General features: G+C 51.0%; 2 protein-coding genes and 1 long non-coding RNA gene across 5 annotated transcripts in view; 1 reads left to right on the top strand and 2 right to left on the bottom strand.

Annotated features, from left to right (window-relative positions):
* Window positions 1-7,413, bottom strand: part of TRAF7 (TNF receptor associated factor 7) — a 44,194-nt gene extending 36,781 nt beyond the window's left edge. Inside the window, exon 1 of one of the 3 annotated variants that reach the window (XM_014936409.1) lies at window positions 7,282-7,413. The gene's annotated coding sequence lies outside the window, so the exon portion shown is untranslated. Of the gene's footprint in view, window positions 1-3,616; window positions 3,735-4,337; window positions 4,356-7,281 lie in introns of those variants that run through there. The other 2 variants (XM_014936411.1, XM_014936410.1) reach the window with 2 other exon arrangements.
* A 277-nt stretch (window positions 7,414-7,690) lies between these two features.
* On the top strand, window positions 7,691-8,881 carry LOC106884728. The gene is made up of 2 exons (XR_001411276.1): window positions 7,691-7,811; window positions 8,014-8,881. It is a non-coding gene; the product is annotated as an uncharacterized LOC106884728 (long non-coding RNA).
* Window positions 8,882-9,180: 299 nt separating this feature from the next.
* Window positions 9,181-12,104, bottom strand: part of RAB26 (RAB26, member RAS oncogene family) — a 31,021-nt gene continuing 28,097 nt past the window's right edge. The window contains exon 8 of the mRNA XM_014936677.1: window positions 9,181-12,044. Within this exon, the coding sequence (XP_014792163.1) occupies window positions 11,942-12,044 (103 nt within the window). The 3' untranslated portion in view covers window positions 9,181-11,941. The remainder of the gene's footprint in view (window positions 12,045-12,104) is intronic.

Below are 12,104 nucleotides of genomic sequence, written 5' to 3'. Positions count from 1 at the left end.
CTTTATGGAGAAAAACATCAAGGAATGCATCTAGGTAAAAATAATGTAAAGCAGGCCTAGGTAATGCTGAGCTCTGACCCGGCAGCTACAACTCAGGAAAGAAACACTGGAGTCTCCGTGGACAGTTGGATGCAATTCTCAGCCCAGACGACAGCAGCAGACAAACAAACCAATGAAATTCTGAGCAGCATCACAAAAGCTGTGGAGAACAATCGCAAGGGTGTCGTTTGGGTGCTACATAAAACCTTGATGTACTTGTCTCCCGAGTGCTGTAGCAGTTCTGCTCATTGCTTCGGAAAAAGGCCACAGTGTAGTTTGAGAAAATTCAGGGACTGACAAATAAAACGATCAACGGGATGTAGTCCCTAATCCAACTACTCTGAGCGGTGGGAAAATTATGAGGCAAATGGATGGTAGAAAGTGATCAGATTCGTGTGCTCTTCATTAATAGCATCCATTTTCATGCTCTGCTGAAGACAGGACTGGGGCTAGGCAGGCCAATACTTTCACCCAACAAGGCATTTCTTAATCCTAGGGTGACCTCTCTAAGGCCCGTGGCATATGCCCAGAGTCAGTGTTAGAAGAACATGAAACACAAAGTTCAGCCTTACCAACAGAGCATGGCACCTCCATCTGGGGGGGTCTTTGCTTCTGCGGAACAGAAAGAATCTTTTTACTGTTTACAAGTTTTTTGTATTGCTCTTAAACATCATACAAACTTTTCTGAGCTACTTAAACTGAGACCATAATTGTACTGAGCTGTCATCAATACAAATACAAGTGATATTTTTAAATTGCTGCTACTTTTACCAGCACCTCAATTGACTGCAAAGTTGAGAGAGCACATTCAACAGCTGTTTGAACACTGTCATTCCTTTGTACAAATGCAGTTCAGAAAAGGGAAATCATTTTGTAGGAGGTGCTTTTCCTAAAGGGTAATGAGTCCTTGGGATAGAAAAACTTTTTGCAATACTTCATGTTAAAACCTGAAGCAATAACTTTCGAATGTGCTTGTAACTCGATCAGAAGTGACTGCTCTAGTGGAACAAAGCATCTCATTTTTCCCAAAAAAACTAAAATCAAGTTAGAACAGAGGCCAATGTTCAATGCTGTTTCCATGACACAAAAGCTACACTTGGGGCTTCACTTCCATTTTAGGAAACCTGGAAGCATCCACCCACTACAACATTTTAATTATGCATAAGGTCCCAGACCAGGTTTCGGTAGTGCCCGATCTCTGCAACTGAGACTGGCTTGTCTTAGCTCAGTGGTCGCTGCTGGGTGGCCAGGCTGGCAGAAACAGCCTCAGAGCTCTTCCACACAAAGCTCTTAATCAAAGGTGCTTTAAAAATTTGCCCTAAATTACAGTGCTGCACGCCGCACCTTTCACAGCTTGTGGTCTTTCTCACATCCTCACTCAAAGAACAGATCCATTTGGGGTGTTCGCTTCATTAAACTGTTGATTTTTTTAAGAAAAAAAAAGAAAAACCCCAACCAAACCTCCAAACCAACAACCTCCTACCCCTCCAAGACCAAATTCTCAGTCCTGCTACTGTTTTTTGAGAGGGAATGGCAGGTCGTGATACAAGCCAGGTTTCGGTAGTGCCCGATCTCTGCAACTGAGACTGGCTTGTCTTAGCTCAGTGGTCGCTGCTGGGTGGCCAGGCTGGCAGAAACAGCCTCAGAGCTCTTCCACACAAAGCTCTTAATCAAAGGTGCTTTAAAAATTTGCCCTAAATTACAGTGCTGCACGCCGCACCTTTCACAGCTTGTGGTCTTTCTCACATCCTCACTCAAAGAACAGATCCATTTGGGGTGTTCGCTTCATTAAACTGTTGATTTTTTTAAGAAAAAAAAAGAAAAACCCCAACCAAACCTCCAAACCAACAACCTCCTACCCCTCCAAGACCAAATTCTCAGTCCTGCTACTGTTTTTTGAGAGGGAATGGCAGGTCGTAATACAAGATAGAATAGAATCATAGAATCGTCTAGGTTGGAAGAGACCCTTGGGATCATCGAGTCCAACCATCTACCCTGCTCTGCAAAGTTCTCCCCTACACCATACCTCCCCAACACCACATCTAAAAGACTCTTAAACACATCCAGGGATGGTGATTCAACCACCTCCCCGGGCAGCCTATTCTAATGCCCGACCACTCTTTCAGTGAAAAATTCTTTCCTAATGTTCAGTCTAAACCTACCCTGTTGGAGCTTGAGATATCATGCTTCAAGAGCTGAAAATAGTCCCATACACAAATCACAGCAGAACTGGTGCTAACTGGTCCTCCTCTGCCTTGCTTGAATCAACCACCAATAAATGTACTAAGATTTTAGCAGATGCTGCAGCCCATGTCCTCCAAGGAAGCCAGAGGAACGTGTGTCTCTTCTGCTGCATTCTCCCTTCCTGGAGCCACCCTGCTATACCCAAGGCCATCGAAATTTTCTTCTCTACTTCATTCCCCAATTGCTGTGCAGGCACTGAGGGCTTTTCATACTGCTTTGCCTTACTGGTGGCCACGCTTTCCTGGAAAGGTTTAACCCCTCCTATCATTATGGGATTTTTCCAGATTAAAGTAATAGGAAACCTGAGACCATAATCACCACTCAAAACACACACAGTATCACTTCCCCCCCCACTTCCCCCCCCCCAACATCCTCCAAAGTTTTGAAACTTCGTGACACGCTCTTGCTTGTCCTCTGGGTGCAATGAGATCACTTTTAAGATACATCTGAAATGCATCAGCTTCTTCACATTTAAAAAAAAAAAAAAAGACAAACCAACCAACAAACAAAAAACAGAATCACAGTAAATTTCAATCACCGGCTCTTTTTTTTGGTACAGTTTCCTTGGACTTTGCCATTGAGAACAAGCAGGAGAGCAGAGACAGCTACACTCAGTGCTAGGGAGTGTTAACCAGTGACTGAGAAAGGGAGTGCTTCCCAGGTAGCACGTGAGCTGGGCAAAATGTGATCAAACTAGAGATGCCCTGCCCTTTGATAAACAAGCACTGAATCCTTGATGCCTGAAGAAATCAGTGGATTGGACACTTTCGCCACAGCAAATCTACTGACAGCTTTCAGACAGAAGCACCATTCAGTGTCCCACAACCACCTAACACCACGCTGGGAAAGCTGTATTTAAATCACTCCCCTGAAGTACCATTAGTAACTGTCCTGTAGCCACGATGACTTGAGATGAGGCAGTGAGAGGTACTGCCTCTTCTCACAAACTTGGCTTCTTTGCTCACAACTTCACCTACAGAATATCGAGGACTTCCCATTTCTGAAACCACCAGAAGCAACCTCAGGAACCACTTGCCGGGTGGCTGCACAGCCCAGTGTTACACATCCTTGCAAAGGTCACTCTGAAGGACCACAAAATCAGCGTAACACAGCTCCAGCTTGTTGGACAGGCAACAGGCACCCACTTCTAAACTGGTGTTGGATTCCAGACACCTCCTGCTTCTCCACTAAGACCTAGACACAGGTATGAAAACAGTTCCTCCCTCACTCATATCCACGATTGCTAAAGCACAGCAGTCTCCCGGGGAACGCTGCTGACACAGCCCTGACATCCAGCACCCGGGGCAAACACTTTACCTTGGAGGAAACTCACCGTCCAAGCCGGCACGGAGCGGCAAAGCCCATCGGGACGCCACCATGACCAAGTTCCTGAGCTGTGGGCAGGCTTTTCCTCGGTCTAAATGTCTCTTCCGCTATCTGTGTGCGTGTACGTGTGTATCGCTCTGAAGTGATGTAAACAGAAAGGCATGCAGAGCAGTGGGCGATATGTAAATTCAGCTGGAAAATCCCACAGCTTAGCCAATCTCCGTGCTGCCTCCCAGCCTTTCCCTGCCTGCTCTGAGACTGAAGAGGTTTAGGCTAGTGCCGTGTCCTGTAGCCACGATGACTTGAGATGAGGCAGTGAGAGGTACTGCCTCTTCTCACAAACTTGGCTTCTTTGCTCACAACTTCACCTACAGAATATCGAGGACTTCCCATTTCTGAAACCACCAGAAGCAACCTCAGGAACCACTTGCCGGGTGGCTGCACAGCCCAGTGTTACACATCCTTGCAAAGGTCACTCTGAAGGACCACAAAATCAGCGTAACACAGCTCCAGCTTGTTGGACAGGCAACAGGCACCCACTTCTAAACTGGTGTTGGATTCCAGACACCTCCTGCTTCTCCACTAAGACCTAGACACAGGTATGAAAACAGTTCCTCCCTCACTCATATCCACGATTGCTAAAGCACAGCAGTCTCCCGGGGAACGCTGCTGACACAGCCCTGACATCCAGCACCCGGGGCAAACACTTTACCTTGGAGGAAACTCACCGTCCAAGCCGGCACGGAGCGGCAAAGCCCATCGGGACGCCACCATGACCAAGTTCCTGAGCTGTGGGCAGGCTTTTCCTCGGTCTAAATGTCTCTTCCGCTATCTGTGTGCGTGTACGTGTGTATCGCTCTGAAGTGATGTAAACAGAAAGGCATGCAGAGCAGTGGGCGATATGTAAATTCAGCTGGAAAATCCCACAGCTTAGCCAATCTCCGTGCTGCCTCCCAGCTTTTCCCTGCCTGCTCTGAGACTGAAGAGGTTTAGGCTAGTGCCGAAAAAAACAACCACTCTCTTAGCACACACAGATTTATTTCTCTGATCAGAAAAATCCCCAGGGGCAGGACAGTCCGTCACTCACTTTAAAGGGAGTTTGAGTTTCTCATCCTCTTTAGATAGTTTCCAAACTATTCAAAATACTGAATATCAAGCAGCAACTCAGTCTTGGCTTGTGGAGACAATTGTGGGCAATCCAATTAATAAGAATTGCCAGAAAAAGGCAGAGCTTTCCTAGGGTAGTGAGCAGGGCTCGCCTGAAAGACAGGCACTGACAGTGGGGGACTTCTACTGCTGGGACACCCACCACACACAGGAGAACAACATGCTCCCATGGCTGAGCCTCTCCCAGGAGCAGGCACTGCACAGAGAACTCTCACCCCACTCCAGCACCCAATACACCTCCTGCAGTTTTTACACGTTATTAAAAGCAGCAAAGTAACCCTGATGATGCTATGAACTGCACTGAAAGCAGAGCAGAAGCAGTGGGTACATTGGGGTGCCACTGCCCTGAACTCCTGGGGGAGTTGCTGAGCTTGAAAAAAAGGGTGACACGAACCCCTGTGAGCAACCACCCCTCTCCTCTCTTGGCCCAGGCAGCCACTATGTCCCCCAACCCATGGGCAAGGGGACGTGCCAGTACGTGCCTCATCATGCCCACGGCAAAAGTGTACAGCCAGGGAAGACAAGGGGCATAAAAATCAGGAGGGAAGAGTTCTGACAGACCAAACTTGTCCATGTAATCTTAGTGAGACAAGGAAGGATTTTCTCACAAAAGCTTTTCTTCTGGCTCAGCTAGGCTTGGCTGAGATGACCTGCGAGGCAGGTATGATCACGCTTCAGAAAATGCCACGGTGATGGCTAGCTGGGGCTAGGAAGGTGCCACAGAACAGGCAAACACTCAGCCCATGAGGTGAGTAACTGCTGAACACCAGCTGAAGGCAACTGAAGCTGCAAAAACGCTCAGCATTGCTCAGGACCAACCCCACACGCTGCAGCAAACCAAACCCCAAAGCTTTCTGTATTGTCGTGGGTAGATTTACCTTGGCCTTTCTCAGCCCTCCTTGAGACAGCAGTGCCCAGGACAGGGGACCCCACTTGGAGGAGGACCCAACAGACTGCGACAGTTCCCTGTTCAATACTTAGGAAACCCCAAAACTCTTTGAGGTGTGCCATGAGAACAGCACTGACCTCTCACTCCTTGTCATTGGTGATGGCCAGCAATTTGGATTTGTGTTTAGTAGATGCCTGTACAGCACCTGACGCAACGCAGCCCAGTTTTTGGTGATACAATGGTTTATCTTCACCACAATGCGCTTTCTGTGAACCACCTCCCCTCCTCACACAGCTCCCAGGGAACTGTGTAAAGGCTGTCATGGAAGCGGGTGACATTCTCATGCCACTTTTCCTCAGCTTGAGCTTTGTAGAACCCTCCTTCACTCACTCAGCCCTCTCCCTGTGAGCCCAACAAACATCCCTGTGGCTCAAAGCAAGAGTCATTTCCATACAAACGCCCGAAGCCAAAATTCAGCAGCTACTTAACAGGAACACTAACTGCTTGGAGCAGACTGAAAAGAATATATGACCGGGGTGAAAATGCACAGGGAGGCAAAATTAAACAAGGTGTTTGGCAACAATGTCGAAGTTGAAAAAATAACTGCAAGGCCAGAGATCTTCACAACACACCTACCCCCCTGGAGGGGGTACAGTAGCCCGGACCTGGCTCATTATGTACATACCAAACCCAGCTAACTTATGTACCAGCTTTCTTCCATGCTCTTTAGCCCCCAGCAGAGCCTGTCTGAGCCAGCGTCTTTGACACCAACAGGGCTCAAAAGCAAGCTGAACCAAAAGAAGGTCCTCACTTCTGGCTTCCATGCAACACACCAGGACCATCGGGTCACAGTCACAGACCAAACTGGAGAAAAAGCGTTTGACAGCAAGTCTGTCAGAGGAACAGCAGCCTCGAGCGGGCAGCAGGGTAAGGCAGAAACTAAAGAGCATGTTTGAAACAAGAAGAAGATAGCGCAATTTCACTGCCTGCTCCGAGGTGCACGACCGTCTTGGGGCAGTTACGGAGATCTACCACCAAATAGCCTGTATTGCATAAGCCATAAAACCAAACCATAAGGAAATGAGGTTACTGGGAAATCAAGAGAGAACCACCAGCAACACGTGCCCCGAGTCGGACAAGGAATGGAGCAGAAAAAGACAGAACTCAGCACACCCTGCGACGAGGTTACGCCAAGCAGCCGAGGGAAGGCAGCCGGGGGGAAGAAAGCGAGACGCAGACAGGATTCACCGGGGACACAACAACACCAGGGGGGAGACACAAGCTGCCCCGTGCACCCGAAAATCCACGCTAACACCTACATTGTTTATAAACCAACGCGCAAACGGCCCAAGGGAAGGGAAGGGAACGGCAGAAGACCCGGCAGAGGGAGACATCCCCCGGCGCTGCCCCGAGCCGTCCCGCAGCGCCCGGAGGAGCTGCCACAGGCGCCTTCCCGGCGCGGGGCCGCCTGCCCGGGCCTCTCCGCGGGGAGCCCGCGGCCCAGCGCCCCTCACCCTCCCCACCGCCCGGCCCAGCCCTTCCCCTCACGGCGCGCTCTCTCAGCCCCAGGCTCAGCCGCCTACCCTCAGCCCGGCCCGGCGCAGCCCCGCTCGTACCTGGCAGCAACAGCAGCAGCAGCGGCGGCGGCCGGAGCGCCGGTGCCCGGCCCCGGCACATCGCTACCCCAGGCCTGCTCCCCGCTCCTCTAGCGGCTCAGCTGTCCCCCGGGCCGGAAGCCCCCCTCCCCGCGCTCCTCGGGACTTGTAGTCCAGCGCGACGCCTTCCGCCCACTCCTCGCCGCGCCTCCGGGAAGTTTGGACTACAACTCCCAGCGGCCCTCGCGGAGCAGCGCTGATTGGTGCCTTCCCAATCACTCTCTGCTACAACCACTCTTGCTACTGGCTTGGCTCGGCCTCCTGCAGGGGCCAATCAGGCGGCGGCAGACCACCGCCTCGGGCCACGCTGCGCAGCGCCGCGCCATTGGAGCGAGGCAGGGCGGCGACCAATGAGCGCTGGGAGAGGCGGGAGGGCGATCACGCCAACGGTTCGCGATTGGCCGGATGGGCGGGCAGCCTGACCAATAGCGACGCGGGGGCAGTTATAAAGTATGCAGCGGGGGCACGTGCCCGGTCTTTCCAGCCAAGAGGTAAGCGAGAAAGGATAGTGGTGGGGCCGTTAATGGGGGCGGGCCGGGGATGATCTATAATCTCTTTTTCTGACACCTCGTCTGAGGGCGGCGGGCGGCCGCGGCCCCTGCTGACGATTCACAGCTGAGGCCCGAAGGAGCCTCGGCGGGACCGGGCGGGGGCGGTGCGGCCTAGTTCTCACCGCGCTGCTTCTCTCCTCAGGGCCCGGCGGGAACGGGATCGCGCCGGTGAGAACCGGATGGTGGCGGCCTGAGGGGCGGTGAGGCGGGGGCGATGAACGGCGACGTGGGAGGTTCATCAACCGCCTTCCTAGGGGTTCGGCCCGGGCACCGGTACTCTCCATGCCCAAACCGCGAGTGCTGCCCGCCAGCCCTGCCTGCTGGGAGGCTGCTGGCCTCGGGGCGTCGGGAAGGTAGAAAAACGGTATCGCTTGTTTCTAGCATACCATGGGCCTGTATAAGCTTCTTCAGGGATCTGCAGCCGCAGGGAAGGCAGGAGTGGGTCTCAGGCGGGTGAAACTGGGGCTGGAGTAACTACTAAATGCCGTAGCACAGCTGCTGTTCAAGGGATAGTGTAGACTACAAACTGTGAAGCAAAGCTCAGACTACGGCTAAAAGTGCACTCCTCTGGGGTTGCTGTATCGCACAGGGAAGCTGCTGTTTCTTACGGTGTAAAACTTGAGAGTCAATCAGTTTTTAAAGCACAAAGCAGCAGCTGCAGAATTAGCTGAAGTACATAAAACAAAAAGTAATCGACTTTTACTCTGCCACATGGAGTAGCTAAAGGTAAACCTCGTGGCAGGTGGTGGATGCCGTGGTGTGGGTAACTGAAAGGATTCACAGTATGAACTCCAGTGCTAGATTGTGTAGATGGCTAATTTAAATCTTGGAGTCTGTGATGCTAACTAGCTTTTTGGAATATTACAAGTTCCTCAGGTGATGTTCTTCTCCCCAGCCTCAAATCAAGTTCAGCCTTGTCATTCTTCAGTTGTTTGCTGCTTTATCTCCTCTCTGGCTTCTCTACTTGGCTAATTCTGTAGCTTACAGATCTAATAAAGTTTTCAAAAGAACTTGTTTGGCTTCTGTTTTTCATAAATCTACAAATGACGTTTAAAACTTGGTGTTTGGGCACCCAGCAGACTATTTCTGGTGCTACTATTCACTTCAGGGGAACCAGAGCATCTTAAAAGATGTGCTGCAGCTCAGCTGAGCCCAGCTCCCTTCAATTCCTGCTGGGTGCACTGGAGCAGCTGAGCTTGTGCTGGTACTGGGAGGGTTTAGGTGGGTTCAAAAATGAGCCGAACTATTCGAATGATTAAATGGCACAGGTGTGTACCTGAGACAATCAAAATACCATGGTAGTCACAAAGATTATTAAAAAAATTTATTAACAGGAATGAAACAAAAGCTGTAAACAAGAGCCAGCGAAAATGAGAAGTTGCACGTGATGCCGAGTCCTCTGTCTTGCTAGAATGCACTGAACCATTAATTCCTCATCGCTTGGTGGCAGTAAAGGCCCATGTGAGAAGATTCCAGATAACAGTCTGAGGAAGAGCTTTGGGGCAAGGTCAGTGCACAGGCACTGGTGACCAGTTGTAGAGAGGGAACTTGTGACTGGGAGAGACGGGAGCTGAGTCTGCCTTAAAGTTTAGGTCTAATACCCCCAAATGCAGTTGGGATCTCTCTACTGTAGTAATTAGCTCCCAACAGGCATATTTAAAGTACTCCAAAGGGAAGCATTTGCACCTTTCTTATTTAAATTAGCTTTTTAATTGGTTGTGGTCCCACTCTGAAGGACCAAGCTGAGAGTTGTGAGCTTTTTCTTCAGGACAAGGCACGAGGCTCTCCTGCCCTTCGGGGAAAGAGGGAAAGCAGTGACCTGATGGGAGCGTTGGGAATAACGCTGCTTGGTTTTGCTTTCTGGGAGGCCCGTGGGGTGGTGTGTCCACGCAGGGAACTGTCACCTCGGGACAGGCTCCACTGCCAAGGTCGGGCTGAAAAAGGGCAGTGCCAGAGGCAGACCTGGGCACGGATGAGGTGTGGGAGCTGCGGATGCTGCTCCTTCCCTGCGGAGCTGCGATACCGAAACGCTGGTGCTCGGCAAGCTCAGGATGAGAGAAAAACCCCAGTCAGACGTGTGCCACGCAGCCCGGGATGAGAAATGGGAGAGGAGCACCCTCGTGTAGGAGACACTGGTCAAGCAGCAGCCACGGGAGCACGGCAAAGCTCACCAAAGCAGCAGAAACAGGGAGTTTTCACCCATTCCCGTGCGCTTCTGGAGCGCCTGAGCAGCTTGTGGAGCCTCCCCCTGGTTGCTACTCACCCACAAACCTCAAGAGACCGCTCATAGCAGGAATTTGAGAGAGGGTGAAGAGAACTCCAGTTAGTTACAGCAGAGAAAGTCTCTGCTGGAGCAGCCCTGGCCCCTTGGATCTGTGGGGAGCACTCGCTGCTGGACATGGGACACAGGGGTGTCCCTGGACTGCCATTCCCCCCCTGCAGCCATCAGCACAACTCTCCTGCCTGCTCCTGTGGTGCTGGCAGTGGAGCTCTGCCTGCAAGAACTTCTTTTTTTTTTGCAACAAATAATTTAAATAAAATTTAAATCAGACAGTTGAAAGACTTGTTTCTCCCTAAAATGCTATTTAGGAAAAAAAAAATGCTCTGTTCTCAGTAGGCTTATTTTAGGATCTTTTTTTCATACTGTTACTGGGCTGGACTCACTTCAGCAGCTCATTTTACTGTAGCTGACTGAGGAGTGCAGCTCTGAGGAGTCCCTGCCTGAATCACACGCAGCAGCTGCAGAGGGTCTTTTCTGCACGTCAGGAATGCGGTGCTGGAGCAAAACGAGGGGCAGAGGCATCTGAACCGACTGCTGAGAGAGCTGGTGCTTGGCTGCGGGGTGAAGGATGGGTTATTTTAATTTAAAAGTGGTCCATTTAGGGCAGCGTGGGGAGGTTCAGCGCACTGGGCACCTGGTTGTGCATGTGGCATTTTCAAAGAAAATTGCCAAAGGCCAAACACTTCATCCAAATTCAAATCCGTACTTAGAAGTTCAGCTTTTTTTTTTTTTTTTAAAAAAAAAAAAAAAAAGCCAGATGACTGACACAGACCAAAGGGGTGAGGAGTCCCTTGAAGAGAGCTGGCAGGAGAGTCTGAAACCGGTGAAATCAAAGCCTACAGCATCCCCCCCAGCTTCCTTCAGTCAACAGAAAGAGCTGTCCCAAGAGAACTTTGAAGATATCAAAGCATTGTTGCAGTCTAAAAACGCTATCGCACTTACATGAAGGTATTTAGGATAAGCTGCAATACACCAGATTTCTTCTCAATTAAAGTACTAGAAACGGCAGTAGTAAGAGAACCAAAGCCTTTACCAAACAGATAAACATTCAGGAATCTCTGTACAACAGATGGGTCAGCAGGAGCTCACTCGAACAGACAGCTAAGCTCGTGTCGTCTGTGGGGAAGAGGAGGAGCCTTCATCGCGGAGGTGCATTGCACCCCAGGAAAGATGGACAGACGTCAGTAAGCAACTACAAAAATGGTTGCCTTGAGGACAAGTCTTTCCTGTGTGGCCCAGGCTGGGGCTCTGAACAGCTCGATTCCAGGTTCTTGGGGAAAGAAAAGGGAAATCAGGACTTTTTCCCTACCCAGATGTCTGGGTGGGGAGAAGGCGGTTGTTCCCCTCAGCCATAATTCTTGCTAATTAAAGAAGCTTCATATGGCTCCTGGCTGCTGCTGACCGGGTAGAGACAGCCAGGTCCTGGAGGGGACCACAGCAAGAGCCCAGCCCACCCCGGTCCCATCCTGAATGCCCACCTCCCACCTGCATGGGGATGGGTGGTCACCAGCAGGAGTGACCGGCGAGGGCAGCCGGAGGGCTCGCAGTGCGGATGGAGGCGATGGGGGGCTCGGGGAGCAGCGCCTGGCACTTTGCTGTAGCACGGCCAGCATCCGCCCCAGCCGAGGGAGATTCCTCCTCCTGCTGCTTCCCCACGTCCCGGCTCACCTTTTCGGCAGATACAGACACGACAGACAGACATGCACACATTGTCCACGAGAAGAGAGAGAGAGAGAGCGCGGCGCACAAACACTTGGGCATGAGTCTCTGTACAAATGCACCGAGCACATTAGGACCTGCAGCAGCCCGAGCCTCTCACTTCCTTCTTCACGTAGTCGTGGAGCTTGAATTTGGGCTCGTTGGGCAGCTTCATGGACCTGTGCTTCAGTTCCCTGCGGGAAGGGGAAAAACATTACTTTTCTGCCCAGGCTGCCTGCTCTTTTAAGCCCAGC

The sequence above is a fragment of the Calidris pugnax genome, unplaced genomic scaffold (assembly GCF_001431845.1).
Source record: "Calidris pugnax isolate Ruff unplaced genomic scaffold, ASM143184v1 scaffold17, whole genome shotgun sequence".
NCBI classification, from domain to species: Eukaryota; Metazoa; Chordata; class Aves; order Charadriiformes; family Scolopacidae; genus Calidris; species Calidris pugnax.
Note: the sequence above shows the minus strand (reverse complement) of the source record. Positions and strands in the feature narration are given on the sequence as shown.